This window comes from Gavia stellata, chromosome 8 (assembly GCF_030936135.1).
Source record: "Gavia stellata isolate bGavSte3 chromosome 8, bGavSte3.hap2, whole genome shotgun sequence".
Lineage (NCBI taxonomy): Eukaryota > Metazoa > Chordata > Aves > Gaviiformes > Gaviidae > Gavia > Gavia stellata.
Window position 1 is genome coordinate 23009081 of NC_082601.1, and position 26598 is coordinate 23035678.

The window sequence follows — 26598 nt, forward strand, 5'->3', positions numbered from 1 at the left end:
CATTGTAGTTACAAACCAGAAATTCCTGATTGTTTTCTTAATTGTTTAGCATATTGTTATGCATTGCATTCTTCATTGCTTCTTTTCTTCATACAGTGTTGGGGCAATGCCGCAATAGCACTGAGCCAAAGAAACTACCAACTACTGAAGAGGAGCAAATATACCCTTGGGATACATGTGCAGCACTGCATGATGTGAGGCTTACAACTTTACAGCGATACTTCAAAGATGTAAGTATTTCATATGAACAATACTACCACTTATGAAAAATTTATGTAAAAAGGTAAAAGAAATTACAACTTAAGAGTCCTCCTAGTTTCATTTCTACATTTAGCAAACACTTTGTCATGTTGCAGTAGCTATGAAGTGTTTACATTTGATAGGGTCTTTATATTTAAATAACATTTGGCTTTTCTCTAGTTGTATTTTTGGCATAGGCATCTAGTATATCTACATGCTATATCGTCATTAAATATCCATGCAGATGTTCTCTGGAAGAAGAGATTTCACAATTCAGTATGACCACGTAATTGAGATGTGGTTTTGCTGTTTTAGGTTTTCTTATGGCCATTTAGAAAACCTGATCAAGGAATTACTCTCAATCAGTTAAAAGTATTTTTGGCAGCAGAGTAAGTCAAAAGAGTTGTTTTATCCTGTAACAGTTTTATGAGCCACTACAGAGAAGGGGAGGATGGGAAGGAAGGACCAGCAGGAGACTTTCCAACTTCTGCTGAATCCTCAAGTCTGCACAACATTACTGAAGTTCAATTTTACATTAATTGTTATGTTATTTTCTGTTTTGCAGTTCTGTTAGCTGTTCCAAGCAGAGTTTTGCATTGCTTCACAAAGCCGCATTACAGCTTTTCAAATTTAATTTTGAGAGCCAATTCTTGTTGCTTAACAGGACTTGTTCAGTTGTAGACCTTCGTGGAAGTGCTGCCTGTGACTTTCCTTGCTAGTGTATAAAACAGCCATGTAAGATAATATATAAATGTTCTGAGAAATCATTCTGTGGGAGAATAATATGTAACCTATGACCCTAAATTAGCTTCTGTAGACTAGTTCCAGGTGACATACCAGCTCTTAGGCAGATCTAACTAAATAATCAGCCTTCAGAAGCTTTAAAGAGGAAAAACTGTGGCAATTTTTACTCTGACACGGTTGCTAGGTTTCTCATAATCTGTCATCCACAGGTAGTTGAAATTTGCCAACTGCAATCAAGCTTGCTTATGCAGAGTAGATTAACTTAGAGTAAATTTCATAATTGGTATAGTTTTAAAAATTGGGCAATGTTATCAGAAAAGCACCTTCTCCTGAGGCAAATATTATACATTTCCTTGCTAGAAAGTAAAACTTCTAAAGGTGTAAGCAGGAAATTATTTCTGAGCAAAAGATATTTTAGTTCAGAAAGAATCTATGGACAATCTTTTTTTCTTTTGACATTGATTATGTATGTTTGTTGTTTCAAATAGTTAATGAATATTTTTTCCTACTGAAGTGATTAAAAACTTTGAAGCAATACTGTAGCTTTATTTTTACATGTTTGCATACTACAAATGGAAGGCATTCCAAGCAAAATGTTACTCAAAAACTTGATCTCATGGAAATGTATGTTTCTCTTTCTGTGCAGTAACACTACCAACAGATTAGTCTAAAATGTAGTATAATGCAGTAAGTAAATGCGTCCCACTTTCAAAAATTCCAGTCCTGATTCAAACATTAGTTGAATTAGCTATTTTTGCTTTCAAGTTTCCAGGTCACTACTGTGCTAAAAAATGTCTCTGCATGAAAGAACTAATCCTTAAATTTCTTTTCACATAAAAATGGAAACATTTGTTAGTGTCTTGAGCGTCTTGTTCAGTTGAGCTAAGCAATAAGAAGTCTTTCTGTTTATCAACTGTGTCCTTCCCAGTAAGTGTCCTTCCTCTAACAGATTTCAGGAGTCAAGAGAATAATTTCACTTAGATGTGAAAATTTTAAGTTACGAAACATGATCTAGCTTATTCTACTAGAAGAAAAAAAAAATATTCAAAAGCTGCATGCTATATACAAATTGGGCAAAACAGGCCAATTCTCTCCATAGAGATTCCTTTTGCACTTTCTTAGCTGAAATTCAATGCTTGCTGTCAGTCAGGGAGTAGAGTTCTTGCCCATTAAAGGAAAAATCACTGAAAGTGATTATTTTTAATATGGAGGGGTATGACTGAGGATTAGGAGATAAAACTTCATATACTAGATTGATAGGACTGTTTTCAGAATCACATAGTACTCTGTAACCAATAACTTGATATAGGTGTGCTCCATCCCAAGCCTATGGCTTGCTTTGGAATCTCCTTTATTTCTGAACTCAAGAATAATAGAGTAAGGCCTTTCTGCAAAGACTTGTGGGTTTTGTTGGTTTTTTTTTCCTTATGCAAATGCTTGTAAGTAGCCTCATTAAATACTTGCAATAAATAATGCTTTTCCTGAATGAAACATTTGTCCTGTGGGGCTTATCCAGGTATATCATACAATCTTACTAATAGTGTAGCCTACTACATTATGCAGGAATGAGCAGGAGAAAAAGTTTTCTTGTTCTACGGCCTGAGAGGGTCATAGCACATTATGAATGTCAGGTTGAGGTAAACAGGAGCATGTCTTGTAGATAGAATTTGTAATTTTGTTTTGATTTCCTGCTCGTATGCAGGAAAAATAATGAGATGCTAGGACATCCTTAGAAAATACAACTATCAGAGTTGGTTATTCACAGTACCCTGGTTTTGCATCATACATTAAGACCATTTTAGGGTGAGTCTACACTAAAAATTGTTTTCCAGTTCTGGTAGCTGTAGATCTTTTTCTGTTCTTCAAATGTATAACCAGAATGTACATTTCAATCTGTGTATGAAATTATTTTTTTGATAAATGGAGATTTAATAATTAGACTGACTATAGATGGCTATTCTGCAAGATAATTTTCTAGAATTCCTTATCATAAGTTTGCCAGTGGTGACTGTTTTTTCAGTTCATTTTCTGATAACTACCAGTGAGGTAACTTTATTTTTGACATGTGGGCTCTAAGTGCAGCCTTTGAATAAGGCCAGTGTTTTCAAAACAATCCTAATATAAAACTCAATTCACTAAACAAGTATTTGTTCTCTTTTCCCTTTATGATGTGTTATATAAAATACTGTTCAACAACTCATTAAAAACCCTAAGTGTTTACACTGAATTTTAATAACAGATTGGAGTTTAATTATATAACTGTGATCTTGTTATTTTGGTTACATACAAAACTGAATGAAACATATTGGAGCAGTATATTGCCATTGGACATGGGATAACTTGTACTGTTGGAACAGATGGTAAAGTTAGAGCCGTCTTCACGCTGTAATACAAAAGGTTCTTTAAAGAAGTCATTATCTTAAGTGACAAGAACTGCAGAAATTTAACTTAAGTGTTTGGCTGTTTGTTGGAAAGAATAGCATAGTGGCAACCATGTAAGTTAGCAGAAGTAAATACTTTATAAAATAATTTTTTTCTTTATTTTGACAGCATGTCTTTTAATTAGTTAGCATGCAAATAAAAAGCTATATAAATTATAAATCTTAAAATAAGTTGTGGTAAATACCTTTATAACTTCTATATATTGTTCTTTTTTCTTACTGTTTTTGCTTTGGTGTAGAGTTCCTGCCTGCAAGCAGTGTCAATAGGCTGGGAAGGAGGTGTTTATGTACAAACTTGTGGCCACACTTTACACATAGATTGTCACAAATCTTACATGGAATCTTTACGGGTGAGTAAAACTAAAGATCATATTTTTTATTTGGATCTGAACTGTTCTTACTGAAGTTAATTGGATTTATGCTGTGCTTTCTGTGAAAGAAAGATTGGCTTTACATGAATGGATAAGATGTTTTTACTATGTTTCAAGAACTGTAGATACTAAATCTCTTATTACATCTTGACACTATTAACAGAAGTACTTTGTTTTCAGTTATTCTGATATATCAGAAAAAATACTCAACTAAATTCATCCTGTTCTTAAAAAATTAAATCACTGGGTTTTGGTTGTTTTTTTTTTTTCTCGTGTGCATATTCAGGTAAAGCATTTCTTACACTTTTCATTTCTGTTTCATAGATTCCTATTTTGATGTTTAACGTGTGTTAGAAATTACAGAGAAACCAAAGAAAAAATGAGAGGAGAATTTCAAAATATAAACTTGTGCTTTTGGTTAATTCCTAATATGAAAATTCAGTTACAAAAAGTTAGATTTTTGTCTCCAGTTACGTATGATCTATGTTATGTCTATACATACAGTTTAGAGAGATGAGTTAAAATAGTTTAACTCTTGTGAATTATGCTTTTTTTTAAAAAAAAATTCTGCTCGGAAAATATTGTGGGAAATTACTGCTATATATGGTTTTAAAATACAGTTTGTTAGTCAAGCCTCAGAAATCCTTGGCTAGAAAAGACATAGTTATTTTCACATGGTCTGAGTAAACAGGGTAGTGTTCCACTGATGTTGCTGGCCTCCTTCACCCCCCTCAACCTCTCGCAGCCCAATTGCAGATCTTCTGAATGGCATCAAAGAATGTTATCACAAACTCCACAGTGGTAGAAGTCATCAGATTTTAAGCAATCATTTCTTTCTGCATTATTTGGTGTAATAACATAAAGACTAAATGATGAGCTCTTGTTGCATATGAAACTGCTTTTTTATTCAAGATTACTTTATGTGATATTTCTTTAGTTTTATTTTTTCATAAATTTTGTTGATTTGTTTCCATTTTGAGAAAAACTATGAGCAATGCTTTGTATTTTTAGAATCAGCATTGGTCATACTGTGAAATTTACCTCTGGAAGCTGTGCCACCTTTATCAGATCCCATGATGAATTGTTCTTTTCCATATGACTGTAAAGATGCTTTCAGGGGTAATTATGTCATCAAGATAATTAAGTAAAATTTGGGCTTTCATGGTAGAATCTAATTTTACAGAATTTTGGAAAAGTAATCTTCTGTATCATATAGACACTGAAGTCATTTTTCTGGTGGATTCTCACTTGAAATAAACTGTTAATTCCATCTCATTGCATCCTTGAAGATTTCTAGATTATTTAAGTGAACTTTTGATCCTAGCGTGTATTACTGCTACCTAGATGAGCTCATAATAATTTTGACTATTCCTAGCTTTCTTAGTACTGAAATAATTTATATAGGCTTGTGTTCATCTGGGTAAAACATTTATTTTTACATAATGCAATCAGAGGTCAACATCCACAAGGTAGGCTCACCAGAATGCCTCAGCATTCTGGGCTGATTGCTTGAAGTTTAAGTTATAGTCACTATTAACTTAGCAGTTCTCTTCTCCCAGGAGTGGGAAACCATTGAGGCAATTCACGGAGCTGAAATATGGTTGCTTGCCAGTAACAGGAGTACGTGGGACATGTCGCACTTCCCAAACACATATTTCTGTGTCCATTTTTTGATCCTTCATGATAAAGAAGAAATAATCAGGGTTTTTGTTATGCTGCTCTCCAATGGTTACTTGATTAGGCTTTTCAGCCTGTACTACTTCTGAGAAATATCTTCAAATATTTCTCATAACTGAAAATAAAATTGCTTTTTGATAAATTAAAAGATGTTATCAAGGGAGTCTCAAATGTTATTGGGAATTGCTAGAAAGAGACAACATGTGAAATGTTCAAAATACCTCATTGACGTATTTCTAATTTATTATGGGGATATTGTTGACGTGGAAAAGCACTTAAAAATTAGGAAAAATCAGTTGAGTTGGAGGATTGTAAGATAGTCTCTAGTAGTTAAGGCCTTCCTCACTAAAATGAGGAGCTATTCCAATTATTCTTTCTTTACAGTTTTTGGTTTTAGACTTAGTTCTTTAGCTATACAGCCGAATTATCAAACTAAAAATTATAATATTTTTGCAAATTTCAGCTACATCTTCTTTATTTTCTTTTAGAATGACCAGGTCCTCCAGGGTTTTTCAGTGGACAAAGGAGAATTTACGTGTCCCCTCTGTAGGCAGTTTGCTAACAGTGTTCTTCCTTGTTATCCTGGAAACAACGTGGAAAGAAGCCTTTGGCAAAGTCATAGTAACAAATGTATGCAAGATCTTGTACAAGAGGTGGAAGATCTTCAAGAACAGCTGGGAACTTTCCCAGTAAGCATCAGTGTAAGGCAGAAAGATCCTTGTTAATTTGCCTGTATCTTTCAGTTTTTACGTTATGTTGCATTTGTGACCTCTTAGAAACTCAACAACCTGGGAAACTTCATTTTCTTCTGATATGGAAGATAGTATACAATTTTTTTTTGGTATCAAGACATTTAAAATATTTATAGCACTTATTGCATTACCTACTAAAAATAAACAATTAAAAAGCTATGACAATGTGATTAATATAATTTTTAATGGAGCACATTTTCACTTCTCTCCATAGTAATATTCATAGAATTAAGTCATGTAATATAAAATTAATTTATCATTTCTTTTACAATGTAAAAACACCAATATCCTTGTAACTGGATGTTATTTAAAGAATTACTATTAAGAACATTTTAAGGAATGGATTATTTGTTTTACAGAAAGAGCAGTTTGCAGATGCTCATGTATTACAAAGCTTTGTGAGGTCTTTCTGAATGATAAAATTAATTCTATTAAATTTTGCTAGCCTTCCAGTCTTGATGGAGATATTTTGTGTTATTTTCGTGTACTTGTGCAATGGAAATATACTTAAAATAATGCAAGCAGTGAGATCCTTGAACTTTGGAGATGGACAAAACAATGATGTTTTCACATTTAGAACAAATCAGAATAACTTTCAGAATATTATAACACTTCTGTGAGACAGAATATTGGCTTTTAATGCATATTTTTTCATAACCTGCAACTGTGTTTTTATAAATATGAAAGTGCTACGCTTTGTGATCAGCTATTGCATTTCTTCAGGTAAAATTAACTAATCTTCTTTTGTGTCTTTGTTCATAGTCTGAAACCAATCTCAGTAAAGAAATGGAATCTGTAATGAAAGATATAAAAAGTACCACACAGAAGAAGTATACAGATTATAGTAAGACTCCTGGATCACCTGACAATGATTTTCTGTTTATGTATTCAGTAGCCAGGTGGGTATGTTTTTTCTTCTTATATTTTTTTCTTTTGTGTTTCTCACTAATGGTATTACTCCCTAGATAGTTTTCTTCTTTAAAAAAAAACATTCCATCCTCTCCAAAAAGTACTTTGGGAGTACTTAGTACATTGAGGTTACATTTTCTGATTTTCATATGCAGGCATATGCAAGATGGAAAGATGTGCCTTTCATTTCATTCTTAGTATATGCAGCAGTGGTACAAAACTTGGAGCAGCACAAAACCATTTTGTCTTCTGCTTTTTAAATTTTCTTCTTTATTCAAGGTTTTGCTTTCCATATATCAAAATTTTACGTTGAATTTCTTTTTCTACCTTCCTTTCCCAAACTGTCAAATCTTCTCTACTACTATTTAGCAGAATGAGATTATTTCTGTATCACTGCCATATGGCTGGTTTTTAAATCGCAGGGTGTTTTTAATCTCTCCATCAGACATTAGTTTTATTTACTTAAATAGGAATCGCAGAAGGAGCCTTTTCTACATCAGCAACCAGGAATCTCTTCATATGAATAAGACTTCTAAAAAAGTGTCAGTACTACCAGCATTTTCTCTGGGATGTTTGATTCCAGTTTTATAGCTGTCAGTGTCACAGACACAGTCTCCAAGAAAATCAAACAGTCCCTCCTTCCGTCTATACCATTAATATTAAGATGCTCTGAATGTTTAAACTGTTCAGATTTACTGTAATGCAGGGTTTTCCCATAAAAAGAAGTTGAAATACTCATTAAGCAAATAATTTTCTAAACTCTGAGTTACTGAGGCCTGCAGGGAAGGTGCTGACTGCAGAGAAGGTGCAAGCATACAAGTGATATCATCCAGTAGAATTTTCTCCCGTAGTTTCATAAACTCTGGTTGCTGAGTGTCTTTAGTATATAACAGTGGAAGTATTCAAGACTTGGCTTGGCAGGACTCTGGATAATCAAATCTAAGGCTCAGCTTTTGACAGAAGTTTGGAGTATCTGATCGCCAGAATTCTCTTCCAACCTAGATTATTGTATTGTTCTAGTAAAAGAAATGTTATCTGTATTCTTTAAGAGTATATTAACTGTGCTTTGATTAATAAGAGCAATTAAATTTTATACATAGCAAGTTAAAAGATTATTCTATATTACTTTAAGTGGTATATGCTATACAAGCATAAATAATGTTGAGATTTTTAGCCATCATGTGTTTGGTCAATACGATTTAATATCCTTCCAAAACCACAAAGGACTCAAAATTAATGTTTCGCATATAAAAGTATGATTACTTGTAACTGTAACTTGACATGCCATTTAAGGTACAAAAATGGTGTTATAATATACTTCTGGGGGTAATGTTATATAATTTTAAAAATGCTACCTAAACATATTTTAAATATATCTTACTATTTTTATCTTAACACCCTAAGCCCAAGACTTTTGTTTTCATTCCAAGAGTTAAAAATACCTCAAACCAGAACAGCATTTCATTGCTGCTTGCACTGCTGGAGAGAGAAATCATGATTGACCACTAAGATTAGGATATGCCACTTGTACTCATTGTGACCTCTTCTTGTTAGGTTAGGCTGGTGGCAGCAGTTTTCCATTTACCCGTGGCTGAAGGATTTCAGGTGTTGGATCCAGCCTTCCATATTGTTACCATAAGCGATAAGATCACTTATGAGGGTGCCTGGCAGATCAGCTACAAAACAGTTAATTTCTCTTGCCTTTCAATTCAGCAATCCAGATTTAGAGGTTTCTACTACCTGACAATTGCATAAGAACTACAGGTTAAAAAAAAGAAACTTTTAAAAAGACTTTTTAATATAACCTTACAGTTTGTATTTATGGAAATAAATATGTAAGTGAGCTGGTCATCTCCCAGACTGAAAGAGTTTTCTTTGTATAATTTTAGTATATTTCGTTTAAGTATCCAGACAATGGACTATCCACAGTTTAAATTACAGACTGAAGTAACTTGCTTTCTGGAAGTTATTCCTGTGATTCAGCCTGTTTCTTCCTTATTTCCATCCAATTCTTTTTGAGGTAATGATATCCTAGTGTTCCTTACTAAGCAGTTACTTTTGAGCATTTCTAGTTTCATGTGTTCTGAAACATTTCATTGTTTTTGGTCAGACCATCTACGGCTGTTATTCATTTCTTCCTTGTATTTAATCTAACATACAGATAAAGTGGTCAAGATGATAAGTAACCCCTGTTTTAAATAAGCATTTGAATGTAGTGGTATTTTTATTGACTCCATATATTTGCAAGTGAATGAAATACTCTTAATCTTCTTATAAGTCATGTTCCATTTTCAATCAGAAAATGACATCATCTGCAGTCGTCTTAAAAGATGCTAGTTTACAGCTGGAGACCAGCTATGAAGTGGATTTCTGCATGCTGGAATGGGAATACTACTGGTTAAACAACATGTAGCCACTTGCCCCAGCTTATCCTTTCTGCTTAAGGAAAATGGGAACTTACCTTTCTTACTTCACTTTTACTTACCCAGACAGCTGTCACTGGTAGCAGAGAAAAGAAATTACAAGCAAATTCTCTACCACCTAGTGGGAGAGCTAGCCCCTGTCTGTTTTCCTAGCAAAAGAGGCACTCAGGGTCTTGGCATCCTGATTTGCATGCACAGCTGGAAAAGCAGCTCCTCAGCTACCTCCCCCTTTCCCTGCCTTGTTAAATTTATGCCTTGTTCGTATGCATCCTTCCTTGTCTCTGCTGAGATTTATGGGATTAGTATAGTGTGTCATTCACAAATCATGTGTGCCTACCTTTAATTTTAACAAGTCCACATTCATAGCATTGATGACAGTCATTTGTGGCAGTATGTTGGAGGACTGTTTCTGTATTGCATAGCAATAGGTCTTGTGCTTTTGTTGGCTGTGTAAACAAAGCTTTTGGGTTTGCTGTTAGCTATGTGTAGACTAATATAAGAACCTTGTGTTCTTTCCTTCCAGTCTGTGTCTCAGTATCCGGGTTTTTTCATATATATTTTGTCTTTGTAACGTGAAGTGGAAAAAATGGTAGTGTTTAACTTGATTCTTCTGTCCCAATGGAAAGAGGAGGTCCATCCAAATATGTTCCCTTTGTGGAAAGGGCATCACATTTTGATGATAAGCAATCACCCTCCCCACCCCACCCCCAGTATGTTCCTTTAATGAAAGCCCACAAGAAGGGATGAAGTAGGGCTGCTTTTTAATCAGGAGTCTGTACAGCTGAGCAAAATCCATCATCTCAATTTTTTTCTGGGAGTGAGGAAGATAAAACCAGTGTTCTACAAAATTTGTTGCTCCAATGAATGACACAAAGATTTCTAGATAGAGGAAACAGTCACTCATATAGATTTTCTTTCTCTTTCCTTCATGTTGAGGGGGCTGAGATAGCAAAGGATGCTTTCAGAGACCACTCTGTGTTCCACTCTTCTGTCAGATGCCCCAAGTTTTTCTTCATTGATGGGAGAATAGGTGCTGAGAGCTCTGCTTTTCCTCAGCAGAGGGCAGGTGGTACTCAGATCATCAAGGTAGAAGGGCACTGAAATTACGGAGGAGATACACTAGTCTCTTTCAAAAATTATTTAGGGCTGTACCTGATGTAGAACATTTATAAAGGAGAAGGGTTCAGTTTCACAGCAGATGCTTTCTCTAGTGTGCACTTATATGCCAAAGTTTAGGTATGTTTTGAAAGAGATGTCTTAGAGGAAAAGGCTAATATTTACGTTTCAAAGAAAGCTGAACTATTAGCTGCTGTCTTTGAGGAGCTGGGGGCAATGAAGAAGTGTGGGAGGTGAGAGCTCGTATGATATGTGTGATGGAATATATGTTTCCAGAAACCTCCCTCCTTACATTCCTTATAGCAAAAGTACTATGTAACACCTCATACCTATCAATAAGAGTGTTTTCAGAATTGTCCCTGAGGTTTGTTTTGTAAAATTGTACATATTTCTTGGTGAAAGGGAAATTTAAAATTCTAGATCCAGAAAGTTCTTAGACATTCAGGTAGTGGTTTTGATTTAAATTTTAATTATCTTGGTTTTAATGGAAGGCTGCCATTAATTTTCTTCTACAAATTAGTTATCAGAAAGTCTGTAGAAATAAAACATACTGGTTTCCTTTATATTCCCATGATGAACTAGCACATGCTGATCTACAGTTGCTATTTTGTTCACTAATATGAAATCCCTGTCCCTGCTTCCTTGCTGGTAGATTTTTTTGGAAGCTCAGTGAGCACTGCAAATCGCCTGAAGAGTGGAAAATTCCCCTGTCACACAGATGCCCTTATCAGCAGCAACCAGATGGAGCTCTGAGCAGGCACATTATCAATGTTAAATTGCCTTTTCTGAGTAGAGAGGATTAAAGCATTCCTTCAGAAATGGGTGGCATAAGCTGCAAACTTAAGGATAGTAATATTCTGAAATGTTACTATTTTAAAAACACATGAAAGTATCTTAACAAACACTGCATAGCAAAAATGTATTATTCTTTCAAGCTGATGAAGTGGACATTTTAAAAAAATAATTTGTTTTGAATAAAATAGTCATCCTGTAGTTTCTTCTTAAATATATGTGTGTGGGTGTGTGTTCTTAGCTTAGATACGTTAATTGCCTAAAATTCTAGAATAGATTTTAACATGTATTCAGTTGCATTATATTGAACCGAAAATTGTTTGATTTTTTTAGTTAAAGGACAAAGTATGTTTAGACTGAGCTTTGCAGTGTAGATTACATTAGCAAAATAATATTTCGGAATAATAGAATTATATTCCTTTATTTTAAAGGAATGTATTTTGATTTATTAAAACAAAATCTCAGAGAACACAACGTAAATTGTTTGTTCCAAGTCTTGGGGATAAAAGATAAAGCAGGACTGAAACATCCAATTCCAAAATTAAACAAAGCTATCGAATTTTGCCTAAACAATTTATGCCTAAGTATCAGATTACAATAATAGTAAGAAAGAAAGCATCAATATGATATGCAGAGATTTAGTGACACAACTCCTGTTTCATATTAATGAGCTGCAGTGAATACCAGTGTTTCTTTCAGAATTAACCTCCAAGGCTTTTATTAACTAACTTATCTATAAAGGTCAGTGCTTCCATTATAATTTAGACTGTTTTCATACTTAGTTACTTGATGGTGTATCCATTGTATTGTCTGTTTGTTTAAAGCAAAACAAAAGCCCTGCCAATAAAGAGAACACTTTTTAGACATATCTGATTGATTGGGATTTAGCCAATCTGTATATTGTCTTTTCAGATTTGCACATAAATTCCCTTATTATCACGAAGTTGTATGTGCATACAGAAAAAAGCCTTGGAATTAACAAGGTTTTTTATTCTTCAGTCACAACTCTCTTAATATAGTACTTGCTAATCAAAGCACTTAAAATCACATATGGCAATATCTTATTAAAGTTTGTTTTATTTGGAGTCATATTTTGACAGTATCTCACACTAAAGATTAGTTCACAGAATTCTTCTATTTAGTGTATGCTGGGAGTTTCTGATGACTCTTTTGTGTCTGTAGAAGCTTGAATAATGCTCTTCCATTCAACATGTTTTTCTTGCAGAACAAACTTGGAGCTTGAGCTGGTCCATCGAGGAGGCAATTTATGTTCAGGAGGTGCAAGCACAGCTGGGAAAAGATCATGTTTAAGTGAGTTTTATGTTATGAAGTGCAATATAAATTATTAGAATATTGAATAAAGATGTCTAGTTCTTTCTAACATTTTCTAAATTATGTCAACTTTTTTCTTTTAAGAACCTTTTTTTCTGCCATAGTGAGTCTTTGGTTTTTGTTGCAATTTGAAAAATCTGAAATCTAATTTGCACAAATTATTCATTAGAGCTGTTCATGTGTTGTTAGTATAACCTATTTAGAAATCAATTGTCATAGTATCCATGTAATATTTTTTAATAATTTCACATTTTTATGAGTAAAACTAGAAGTATTTTGAGGGTAAAGCAGGAAAGCTTTGTTTCACCCTGACTATTGCTAGTAATAGTAAAGAAATTTGTTTCTCTGAGTGCTAATGTAGCTCATGACCAGGTCTCATACTGAGAAATCTGCAGCTACTATGTCCCATGTCTTTAATTTCCCTAGTTCTTCTGACAGGACAGTTTTGCAAATTTTCTTTGGTAGAAACTCTCAAATATTCATTGTTCTGAAACCTTTAATGTTTGGCAAATAAAGCATTTCTGGTGGACAGAAGTGGTTTTTTTTCCTAACATAAAATCTTTTTCTGTTTTACTGGAATATAAACTGTTAGGAGTGGACATTTTCTTTTGTCAGGAAAAACTGGAAAGCCTGCCAGAATACTACTACTACTAATGCATGTTTAAATCAAGCTTATGCAGCAGTAGCAGCAGATTCAGTAGTAAAAACATCAGAAAGCTTGGGCCCACCTCTGCCTTTTGGCACATGATTTGTGGGCGATGCTTTCCTCATCATTTGAGGTGATGAGCCACCAAAGAAATCCCATCACGTGCTATGCTGTCCACATCTTCTCTAGGATAAGAGCCTTCTGTTACTGCCAGGAAATGTAGTTCAGTTGATTTCATTCACATGTTGTGATTTGTGAAAAGTAGTTTGAAACCCTACTGCACACTGTCTCCCCCCGCCATCATTATCTCCCTTGTCCAGCAGAGCAAAATACCTGAAAAATGCATATGTTAAAAGAACATTGCTGGATCACTGTTTGCAAATTTGAAGCATTTAATCAAGACTCTACAGATAATTTCTACTTGGATTACAATGCATTTTTAATTGTATGTTCACCTAGTAAGATGGACACTTTCTGAATTTTAGCAACTTACTAGATGTGTTACCTATTTCACAGGCATGTTATTTGGAAGACCATGATGAGCAGCTTAGGGTGGAGTTTTCAGCTTAAAATACTGAAATATTTCAAGTGAAAAAATTTATAATGACTTTACACATAATGAGAGTGTACCCCTGTTTTCACATGGCTTTAGTAGCCATACAAGATCTTTATAAGTCTTGACATTTTAAAGTTTAGAAGAATGTGGGGGGGAAAGTGGCCTGTAACCTGTAAGGTCATGCTTTTATCTTACTCATAGTTTTTCAAAGTCAGGAGATTTCAGCTTCTCTAGATTTTTTTTTTTTTTTTTTTTTTTTAAGATAAAAGTGGAATGAAATACATTCATTACATCTTAAAACACTGTAAAATGTTTGATGTCATATCAGTATTAAATTTTTGTTGCATGTATCTATTTAAAAGCTTTATATATATAAAAAAGATAATGGTTTTTCTCATGGTGCTTTATCACCAACTAATGTCAGTAAGTGCTGGAAGATTATGACTTTGCAGAGAATGACTGAACTGCCAGAGTGCTGGGCAGCTTCCTCAGTGTACATCTGTGTAACTCCGTTGTTTCTATTTGAACTATATCAGTTGACACCAAGGGAGAAGCTACCTTAAAGTTGGTTTTGTTTGTTTGGGGTTTTTTTTTAAGCAAGAAAGAAAATCCCACCAAGCTGAGGCCCGGTAGCTGTGACACTAAGTGGTTTCTATAATACATTATTCAATTTTTTTTCTTATACTTACCACACCACCCCTTCAACCTCATCTTGGATAAAGAAGGGCTCTTACATACTTAAGACCTGACTTTAAAAGGAAGCATACCTTTTGCTGACAGCCAGTGAAAAGATCAGTCAGGATTTTTAATACATATTCCTAAAGTCTTCACATGCGTGGAGAATACTGTAAGCATGGGAGAAATTTATTTTTGGAGAATTACAAAATTGGAAATGATACATGGAGAATGTATCTCCACTGAAGAATTGTCTTATGCTGCATTGTTACTTCAGCAAGGCAAGACAAACTTAAGTCATACTTACCTATTTTTCCAGTACTCTTACTATTTTGCCATTAACTCTGTATGTCTCAGAAAATGAACCAGTGTTGTCTGTTCATCAAAACAGATTACTGGAACAAACTAAACTTATAGGAAGTTGAAGATACTTCTCATATTTGAGGAGTCTGGAAATCGTCATCTTAACGAGAAGCTTTAAGTAAGATCACATCAACTATTGCTTTTAAAAATATGTGTTAGTTTACAAAATTTAAAAGGTTTATGAAATACATCACTTTTTGGTAGCAGTAAATCCGCTGTTAAACTATGCATTAGTTGTCTATATAAAAAGTAAAATAGCCCAATAAGGAAAACTTTGTTTTAAATCCTTGTCTTCAGAATTGTGTATGTATTTAGAGACAGGAAATTTTTTTCCCCATTATGTGCTTCGGCTGTTTTCATGTACTTGCACACAAGGGCTTAATCTGAAATTGCTAGAGTATTTCCTATAACTGAAAAACGTGTTGACGGCTTTGATGTTGTGGGTTTTTTTAAATGTGATAGCATTTCTTGATATTTTGTTTTGTTTTTTTGTTTCTACCTATAATACATTGCATTTTGTTTGTTTACTAGAATATTTTTCTGTTCCTTTCTTAAACTGTTGAGTAATTTTGCTTATTGAGTGTGTTGTACATGGAAGTAGTGCTTTTTCCTTTAGCAGTTGCATTACTTTAAGGATTCTAGTGCATATTTCTGATGAAGGGGTAGGGACGGCGTTTAGACACAATGCACCTGTTTTTTTCCACACTTTTGGGTAGAATGGTAAATCTTCTTATTTAGATCTAAATCACTCACGTTTGGTTTTAGTATCTACCTTGCACTTCAGAAAAATTGAAGAAGGCCTTTAAAGCTTTCAGGTGAAAGACACAATGTATATGAATGTTTGGTTGCTTTAAACAGCATGGAGACGTAAATGTCATCTATTCATTGTTAAAACGTTCACATGCTGTTTATATTCTGTATTGGTACTTATTTTGTAAAATTGTTATGTAGCAAACTAGTCATATTTAATCTTGCATTAAAATAGACTCATTTTTAATGTAAGGTAATGGTTCTCCTAGAACAGACCTGTACAGTACTTCCATTTAGTAGTATTATATTTAGTACTGGACATTAGGCTAAATATGACTAATAGGAGCAAAATTACTTTTCCATATATAGCAGCATTTGTTTTCACTAAACCGTTATATAATTATATGGGTTTCCTTCATTGCCCCTTCCATATTGATGCATTTAGAGATAAAAAATTGCAGTTCTTTAGATATATGTTCTGTAATAGATTTTATTATCTTTTCATACTAATTTCTTTTTCCAAGAGGTAATCCTGTTTTTAAACTTTCACTTAAAATCTACCTTCAGCTTCTTCATTGTCTTACGCAGTGAGGAAAGAATGATTTTAAAAATCGATACCCTATCTAGAACTTGAATACTGTTTTGTTAAATCTTGCTTGTATAGTATTGCAATTGCTTTTGTTTTTTAAACGCCATTCATGTCAGGGCCAGCAGAAGTAATCTAAAATATAACCCATTTTTGGTTTTCTTATGTGTGGGATAATGTGGTGTTTCTGTTGTGATTAAGCATACCACTCTGTATTAGTCTTTTAACAACTGTAAAGTTTGGTGATTAGATATTACAGAGAACAGAGTATGTTGTCCCAGGTGAGCAGTTAACAGCAGCAAGCATCAGGGAAGACGGTGGGAACAAGTAGGTCAAGAGCTGTTTTAGTAGACTGCACCATGAGGGCAGCTGCTGTTGGAGTAAAATTAAGAATGATTAATGTAGCTGTTAGTGTCAGTGATTGAGTCTGTGTGAGAAGAATGACGAAGAAAATTTGGCTGTAAAATCGTGACTTTAACGTTTAGTTTTGTATGTGTGTTTGCATGAGTGTGTGTTACTAAACAGTGTGCAATCAAAAAATGCAAATGGAATCCTATTTATTTATTAGTTAAAAATCAAGTCCTATTTTAAGGACCACGTTACAGTTTTAGAGTCTATGGCCTTGAAAATTCTCTTGGGTTTAGGGGATAATTATGATAGATAACAATTGTACAGGTCTTATTTCTCTGTTTTGTTAAGTTTAAGAGATCAGATGTTTTTCTTTTTGTTTTCATTGTTTTCTATTTATAGAACAGCTTCAGAACACAATATTAAGGCTGAATAATTGGGACTCCTCTGTACAACTTTTGTGTCGCTCTTTAACTTGTGTGTATGTGTTTTTCTCTGTCATTGTTACTCTGGTAGTCTTGCAATAGTGGGTGAACAATTCCACAAAATTCAAAAGTTATCTGTAGATAAATTTATAATCTAGTCCTTTCTTCCTTTTAAATAGTTCTTCATTCTTTCTTTCTGGCTGCTTTCTTTTCTTTATTCCTTTTTCCCCTTGTAATAAGGACAGGATTAAAGGTTTTTTGGGAAGGATTAAATATTCTATCACCTTGTCTTCTGGATTCAGTTTCCCTGTATAGGAGCTCCTTATCCTTATGCTTCCCACAGATAGCAGAGTCTGGCATTTCAGCATCAACTGCATTAATTGGAAAGGACATTAATTTACAAGTGGACATGAAAAAAGGATTTAAGACTTGTGTAAGCTTGCCTTAAATAAAATGTCCAACACCTTCATAACTTCTGTGTTGGTTCTAACCATTGAGAAACCGTATTGTTCCACTGGGATTTTTTGTGGGTTGTTTATTTTTTTTCCTCCTCTTGTTCATTTGAAGCCTGTGTTTTGCATTTGTAGATGGCTCAGCAGTGTCATCTGTCTTGATTATGATGTTAGTATCAACTTAATCAGTGCTTTTAGTGTTTTTCTGAGCACAGAAAGTCATCTTGACATGAAGCATTTTCCGAGCTCTTCATGCTCCTTTGGTATCAAAGTTTTCAACCACATTGATAGTAATGGCTGCCTCCATTTTATCCATATGGCCAGGGATACTTGGAACCACCACTAAGTATGGTTCATTCCTGTAGGAAGAAAAACTTATTTCTTTTATGAATTGCTCAGTTGCAACTGTCTCCTTCCTGTAATCTGAATTCCTGTAATGTGAATATGGTTGCAAAGATTCCTACCTAGCTCTCTTCAGCCACTGAAAATAAAAAGAATAAAAGTAGTTTTCAGGAATGCTTTTTGCCTTGGCACAGTGGGTTTCTGTGATTGGTTGGTTTGGGCTTTTTAGTTTGTTTTTGTGGTTTTTTGTTTTGGTTTGTTTTTTAGTTAGGAGCTGGCAATCTGCAGATCTTTGGTCCCCATCCATTCATGCTAACTTGAAAAAGCAGTTTTTCTCACCAACAGATGATACTGTTTCCTAAAAAGCTTGGTATGCCATTCATGCCTAGCATGGGAGAGGCAAAGATAGATACTGTTAGAATTCTTTTGCTAAAGTTGATTTCATACACTGGCAAGTTTGGTGTTGAGGATAATTAGCTGCTTCATCAGCAATTAAGGCTTAAGATTTTGTAAAGACTATTCATGTCTTAATGCCTTAATAGGCTTTTCCTGACCTTCACATTTTTTTTCTTCACTGATTCCAATCTACTGGATCAGTGATGAATGGGAATATGCTGTCAGCAGGTCTTTGCAGCTGCTGTTGCTAAGTGGACTATATAAATCTCTACAAGGAGAAAAAAATTCCGTAATCTCCTTATCAACAATCAAGTCCCATCTGGTTGTATCAAGTGGTTTTTGTTATAATCTACATTCTTCTTGATAGTCCCAGCAAACTTTGGGAGAAGAAGGTTGTAACATCTCTAGTTTGGTAAGATCTTCATACAGCAGTTGAGACAAGGATGTTTTCAATTCCACTTGCAGTGAACTGCTGTGTCACTGTGTTTTGTGACATTTTGACATTGTAAATATGAATACTGATTTATAGAATGAAAAAGAGAAGACTGGATCAAAATGGCAAAGTAGATATTTTCATGACAGCAGTATGTGTTATTTACATCCTTCTAAAACATAAACATGAGAGAGGCTGGGGAATAAACACATCATCTAGACTTCTGCAAGCAAAGCAAAGTCAGCTAATTCCTTAATTTTCTTTGTCATCATTATTGCAGCACATTGTATACATTGCAGAAGTGGCATTAATAACAGAAAAATTCCTCTGATTTCAACTTAGGTAATTTAAGAGTTGAGTTTACAGTCAAGAGACCAGAAAAAAGAAAGAAGAAAAAAAGGCTGCAGAACTCATGTAGAAATTTGGGATCACTTTGGCAAAGACCAAATCAAGAATACTAGTGAGACCAAAACTTACACCTGCATGTATCTCATTTTTGTCAGTTCAGCACAGCATTTTTATAAGTTCTGCCATTCGTCTATCAAATCCCTATCTGGTCATCTCTGTGAATTTAGTCTTCTTTTGTGCTGTGCATACCACCCTAGACATGAAAAGAGCTGTGAAATAACCTTTATAGACTCCTGCTTTACGCATTTTGGCATAGCAGAGTATTTTTAAGAGCTTTGTCAACATCTGTAAAATCAGTGTGCTTTAATACTAAAACCAGTAAGGAATGCAGCTGCAGGTGCTAGCACAGGCAGTGTGGATATGCAGACAAAATACCCATTATCTTTGTTTTTCATGAGAGGAGCAGCATTAGAACACTTCCTCTAATAGCTTCAGTCCCAGTGCAAAGACAGGGTCTCATCCTTTGAGCTGCTCTTTTGAAAGTACCAATTCCAACTGAGTTTATTGCTCCTCTCTCACAGCAGGATAACCCTGAGAAGTACAGCTGCTATAGGAAGAGTTGAAAAGACGGTACCTAGAGCAGCAGTGTATGGAACAATAGATTTGTTTTCATCAGTTTTAGAAATGGAATTAGGAAGGCAAATATGAATCAAAGTTAAAGCTAATGTCTAACTGCTAATCTAGATTATTCTATTAAGTGCTTTATATAAGCTTTACATGTATTCTGGGAAAACAAAGACCATCTAAGTAAGTTGGGAGAATTGAGACAGTGCTGCTTCGATGTAGATAATATTTGAGTCAGATGAACATGTTTTAAAGTCAGTAATAATCTTGCCCACTTAAATGTCTAAATCTTGGAATCCTGCCAAGCCCCCGATGACTTGCAGCAATAAGTTATGTTGTACATTCAAATTTTGTGATTTTTATATTTATTCAGTTTAACTGGATGCAGCCTGTCTCAAATATTATGAAGTTATTAGGAGAGGAGGATCATAATCAAATTCTTTTCACTGTTTACTTGTCATGATTTGTTGTTGAAAAACCTGTAAATCTCATTTTGTTGTGACTTCATAATTATCATTCTTTAATTTTGTTGCTGCTGTGCTTTCTAAAATCAGTATTTTTCTTCCAAATTTTGTTAAGAATGTTATTTTGGAGACTCTGAGCTACACCCAGATCCTGCCTTTTGCACTTACGAAGGTGGGCTGTCCTGGAGAGAATTGGCCATAAGATACACTGTGAGCGGTGGAGGGGTTTGGGATGTCTGGTGGGTTATGGCCTTCCTTTCCATTCTTCACAAGACTAGGCAAGGTGGTTGTTTGTGGGCTGTTGTCATGTTAATGTTTTGCTGCTACTTGTTTGGGGGGGGGAGGTGGGAAGAAGTGTATTTTAAAGCTTCTAAGTATGGTATGAGAAAATGGGAGGATATTCAGTATTTTTATGTTTACATTTTGGAACAATGCATTCACACGTACACAGGAAAAAACCTTTGGTATTCATCTGGCCCAAGGCAGACTTCTGCCAGTCCCTCAAGCATAAGAAACACCGAGCACTTTGCACACAAAGAAATTGCCAGTTCTAGATTTCGGTGCTCTGGTGTTTTCCTTGGCTTTCTCCATTACTCCAAAATTGTAGTAAATTTTAAGGTAAAGCAATTGGAGTCACTGTGGTGTAAAACAGAAAAAAGTTTGTGAAGAAATAAACCTTTGTATCATCCTCTGGCTAGTCCTTAGTTTTTGCTCATTGTTAGAAATCTTCTCAGAAACGCGAATATGGAAGCAATAGACAAATCGGAACTCAATTTTACTAACTTGGAAGGAGGCAGCCATGGGGCCGTTTCTGTTGCAGTGTTCCCGTTAGGGGGCAATGTCATTCCTTGGGTACCCCGCGTCTAGAAACAAGCATGGCTGTGCTGCATTGACTTAGAGTCAACTCATCAAAAATATTTCATAAAAGGTCATTGTAACCATATCTTATTACCTACTTCCTAGCTTTATATTTATGTGCTAAACACGTTTTCTCGTAAAGGAGCAATAGCTGCCTTAATCACAAACAAAAAATATTTTCTTACAAGACTGCTAAACTGAATTTTTCTGTTCAGATTCAGTTGATACTGGAATGTGTCTGGATTCCATATATGTTACACACTTGGAGATTACAAATAAATTCTCCAGTGGTAGAATTTGATGCTTGCCTGCTTAATTTCTTATTAGTAAAAGCTCTGCAAAATAGCTGTTAAAGGCACAGAGGGTTAATTAATTATGCTAAGCTCCCCCCCCCCCCATAGTTGACCATTTCTGTTTGAGGCAAGGAGGAGTTCAGAAAAAAATGATGTTCCTTTTAGTAGCGGAGAGGCAAGAGGAAAGGAACGGATACTTTCATGGGTTTCATTCCAAATAAAACCATACTGGTGGGGTTTTTTTATTATTTTGATGAAATAGCAGTATATTTTCAGGGTTTTAAAGTTTGTTAGTAAGGCAATGTCTTGCTAGAATCTCTTGCCAGGAGAAAAGAGGACTTATTTTGTCCTCATTGACTGTTTTTATTCAGAAAGCAGGTGACAGCAATCAATTCCAATGCTTTCTACATCTCCAATTATTTTACAAACCCCAGGAGCTAATTACAGCCCTCAGGCTCTGACAGTCAGCTGACTTCATCATGCGACTTTTTTGGCCATTGCGTACCTCTGAGTAATTGTCTATTTACGGAAAATAAATTAATAGCTGCTATTTCTACTTAAAAAAGAGGACCTGTGAGTGAGTGGGTTGTAAAGAAAAGGGAGAGAGATTAAGAGAGTAGGAGGCAAAGGGATCAATTGAAAGAATAAAAGTGGGGGTGGGGCGGGGGAGAAGATAGTAAGATACTAAGGGAAAACGTTAAAATGAAAGGGAGGAAAGAAGCAGGATCCCAGAATATTGAACAGGAGGAGCAAACATGGCAGCAAATAGCAAGATATAGTGTGACAGGAGGAAAAAGTGAGCAAAATGGTGGGAAATAGTATTTTAAAATATTATTTTAATATAAACCTATGAAGATTAAAGAAGATGCATTTTTTCCAAACTGTAACTGCATCGTAAACACAGAAAAAGAAGTGAAGTCTGAGATTCTTATTGTGCGTACCTCTCTGAAAATGCTGTCGACATAGATGGTGCCTGCCTTAGCTCACTTAAGGGGAGAAAGGATTAGATTTTTATCTTTGTGTTGATCATATGATTCATAGAGAAATTAAAACTGTGCATTTTAAGACATGATACTGTAGTAATGTGCGTGAATAATAAGCTAAGCATCCTTTGTTCAAAAGGTTCTAGAAGTGTTTTGCAAATGATATTTTTGACACAATGGATGTACAGAAGGTTTTGAATTGATGAATATCAGCAAACTTTGCCTGCAGGTTGTATTGCAAATCTCTGCAGTTATAAAGACCATTGCTGCTTTAGTGTGATTGTGGTGTGGTTGGAAGTTTGGGGGTTTTTTCTCTTCCAAAAGTTACCTACAAAATACCTTATGAAGGCAGAAGGAATAATAATCTTTTAAGGATGAAGAGCTGAAGTGCTCCTGCTATAGGCCAGAACCTGTAGCAACGTTAGGTTAATTTCAAATAGGTTGTGCACAGAACTTAACTGTGAGAGGAATAAAAGCTGTGTGTTAGAAGTATATCAGTCTCTGTTTAGAAGAGATGTTTAGGAAATCACAGTTTCTGGCATTAACTGGAGAGGGAAGTGAAGTGAGCATGGAACCTTAGCAACATAACAGCATATGAAACAGGATTTTTTAAAAGACCTATAATTAAGTACCTGGAGCTGGTGTTTTACGAGCACTGAAACAACTGAGATCTGGTCAAAGCCTTCTAAACAGCCTTCCTCTGTTTCAGAATTTCAGCAGAGAAAAAAAAATTATTTCATATACATGCATGTGTTCGCTGCCTTCTATTGAAATCTTAATTCTCTTCAAAACCTTTTTTAAAACATAAATTAAAAAAAACAATAAGATGCTTGTTAGGGTACCAGCTTATTTGGAATGAGATGACAGACTTTTCAGAATCTTGTAAAATAAATTATGGCAATTTGATGTAAAATACTTCATATTATTGTACATAATAATCAGCAATCTATCTTCTTCACCTTTCAGATCAGCTGTTCCATGTGTTGGCCATGCATATGCGCCTCTACAGTATAGACTCTGCATACAATCCCTGGAGAAAACTAACCCAGCCGATGCAGGATAAAAATTCAGAGCAAGTATTTTAATTTACTAAATATCACTTTTACCCTATGAAAGAAACATCCTTACAGAGGGACTTTGGGTAACTTTCTGTCTTAATTTAAATTCTCTGTGAGGTAGGCTGATGATCTTAACATCTAAAAATTATATGTATATATTTGTAAAAATAAATTTTCAAATTTCTTTTACATAAAATCTGACACATTCCAGTTTTGAGTTGAAGCTTAAATATACCACTTGCAAGCTTAAGCACATGCAAATTTAGTAGTATTGGGTAAGTGGAGGGGTGCACTGCCATTCTTGGTACGGATGCTAGACAAAATTTACATCGAGATTAAGTTCATAAATAGTTTATTGAAAGTTGGGCAATGACGAAAAGCTGTTACAGAAATAACATAAGTAGGCCTAATATATGTGAGAAATAGTTCTATTTGAAGCTAAAAATTTTCATCAAGCTTGTTATTTTAAACAAGTTATTTACCTGAGTTTGCTTTTAAAACATTAACCTTACCTACACGGCTCTACAAGGATTAACAATATAATAAATGGAGCCATGTATCTGGGTTCCACAAGGACTCATCTCCCTATTTGACTTAAGAGCCTTCACTTTTCAGATTCTACCTTGATGGTGAAAAGAAAGGTTTCTTGCCTAAAACCAGATTATTATTTTTCCTTGTTAGAGGAACACAGTAATAGTTATTTTTTTTAATCTCTTGGCACCTTGAGCATCTTCTTAATTGCTAAGGTCTCCAATTTGTAGCTTGCAATAAGCTTGAAAAGACTTTTTAGTGCCTTTCCAGCTGTGTATTTGTCAGTGTGTTTCAAGGAGCCTGAGGTGGAAAGCATCATGGGATTTCAAAAATTGATCTAGAATACTGATGCCACAATCCTAATCTGCAAATGAGGAAAAATTATTAAAATGTTTGTGCTTGCTTCTAGTTCAAGATTTTACTGTTTGTTCTCTTGGACCCAGGTCTTTTTTTGCAATCAACGTGAGATTATTGCAGTAATTAGACTAGATTAACAGATTAGTTTATAAACCATTAGAAGATCAAAGCATGAAGAATTTTATAACCCGAGAACCTAGGTTATTCAGCATGCATTTAGAGTGCTTTGAGAGTTTGTTTTCGTGTCATTCTGCCCTGACTTAGAGTGAGCAGTGGAACAAGGTTAATAATTTTGGTGTATGGTTCGCCGAGTTATACCAGGCAAAATTAAGATCACGTTGATAGGCTGTTGACAGTCAGAATGGCTGTGGGACTGACTGACTGATCATGCATTTCTCATTTTGGTATTTGAAGAGCTTGCTGGCTTTGGAAGCAGCTGTTAACAGAGGGGCTGCTTCTTCTGCATGTGCAACTTTTTTTCACCCTTACAGACTTGATGGAATTCACCATGCATTGGTCATATCAAGGTTAGATTGCTGCAAGTTAGATTTCATGAGGCAGTATTTTGAATCATTTCGATATGAATGGTACTGTAGACCATAGTGGCTTGCTTTGCAGGAGGTGTTGCATGTTGGGAATGCATTTGAGTAGTTCTCTTGTTTTCTGCACTGGTTTTCAAGATTTCTTGGTAGACTAGCTGATGTTGGTTTGGCACTAAGTCCTACATGGTTTAGGAAGCTATAACTGAGAGATCATCCATTTTGCCATGAAATAGTTTACTGTTGAGATGCACAGGTGCAGTCAAGCTGGAATTTTTTTGCTCACTCCTTGGAACATTTTTCCTACCTTAGTCTGCAGGTCCCAGAAGGCTGCAGAGGAGGCAACATAGGGACATGTTTTTAATGTCTAAATTAGAGCAGAAGATGGATATATGTAATTATATTTCATAAATTTGAAGTAGTAGTTTCACTTAAAGATGGCATTCATATGATTGGTGTGCATGGTCTAACTGCACACTTAAAGTCACACAGCCTTTTGAGAAATCCAGAATAGCAAATTTTTTCAGGTACAGGAAAGAGTGCTCAGAGCAATTAGAAGGTGATACACTGCTGTATACTGAAGAAGATTAAGAGGGTGGTGGAGAAATACTACTGCAGATTTAAGATGTGGATAGCACTCTGCCATTTTGAGGCTAACCAAGTAATCTGAATCATCAGCCTGACAGCTACTAAGTAAAAACTTGTAGAAAAAAAATGTCGATGAAAGGAAAAGATCTGTATTGGCTGACTGTATTACTGTGATTCCAAACAATTTAACATCAGGAAAGTCACATGAGCAAAATAACTTTAAACCAACATGCTGTATTTTCCTATTTAATTTTTACTTTAAACTGTTATTTCAGTTGAAAGCAATTTTCCAGAGAAGTTAGTTGCATCTTTATTTATTTAAAAAGGTAATTTTTGAAACTAAAAAAGAAAATAATCTATGGGATATACATACCATTGCATTATCTTTTTACCCTTATTTAACTGTAGTTACTTTATTTAAATACATAAATACTTATAATTAAAACTACCTAGATATAGAGCTCACAATTTTTAGCTTGGTTTTCCACAACCCAGCTATCACTATTCATAAGTCATTTCATGTGTCTGGGAGAAATGATCAAAGTAATTTGTAAAGACTCTCCCAGAATTGCTCTACTATACTTCCAAAGCCCCTGGTTTTGCCTGGTGTCATCTTCTACAACTGTACCTAGATCACTCCGTAGTTGAAAATGGCAGCTGAGAGGAAAGATAGGAAGGCGCTCATGCAGTCACATCAAGGAAAAGTAGAAATAAGGAAATTTTGAGCAACAAGATAACCTTTCAAAAAGGGCCTAAATAATGTGAACTGTTTGAAGGAAGAGGGAGGAAAAATGATAAAGCTAAGTCTGATGAACTCTGAATGGTATAGTTGATACTTTCTCCTATGCAGTTCATGTTGTCAAATTTGATATACACTTGGTCCCACAGGCTGTGCTTGAGCAAATTGTTCTACTAGGGACAGATATGGTTTCAATGATGATCAAATAAACAATTACTGTGGTGTAAGTGGGGAATAATAACTTCTGGCAGGGGGCGGAGAAGGAGCAGCTGGAGGTAATAATTACTAAACCTGATGTGAATTTAATGGACTAGTCCAAATAGCCAGAGTTTCAGGAATGGCAAACCTGAAATAAAAGGATATACATTTTTTTTAAATTTACATCTCTACAAAGGCTGAAATTTTTGTGTCTGTTTTGACAGACAAAATGTGTCAGCAAGGAATGAT

At 34.9% G+C, this 26598-nt stretch overlaps 1 protein-coding gene across 1 annotated transcript in view; it reads left to right on the forward strand.

Moving 5' to 3' along the window:
• Nucleotides 1-26598, forward strand: part of UBR3 (ubiquitin protein ligase E3 component n-recognin 3) — a 121927-nt gene that overhangs the window by 69794 nt on the left and 25535 nt on the right. The window contains exons 27-32 of the mRNA XM_059820115.1: nucleotides 97-230; nucleotides 3665-3775; nucleotides 5962-6174; nucleotides 6988-7124; nucleotides 12691-12776; nucleotides 23306-23411. Coding sequence (XP_059676098.1) covers nucleotides 97-230; nucleotides 3665-3775; nucleotides 5962-6174; nucleotides 6988-7124; nucleotides 12691-12776; nucleotides 23306-23411 — 787 coding nt within the window. The remainder of the gene's footprint in view (nucleotides 1-96; nucleotides 231-3664; nucleotides 3776-5961; nucleotides 6175-6987; nucleotides 7125-12690; nucleotides 12777-23305; nucleotides 23412-26598) is intronic.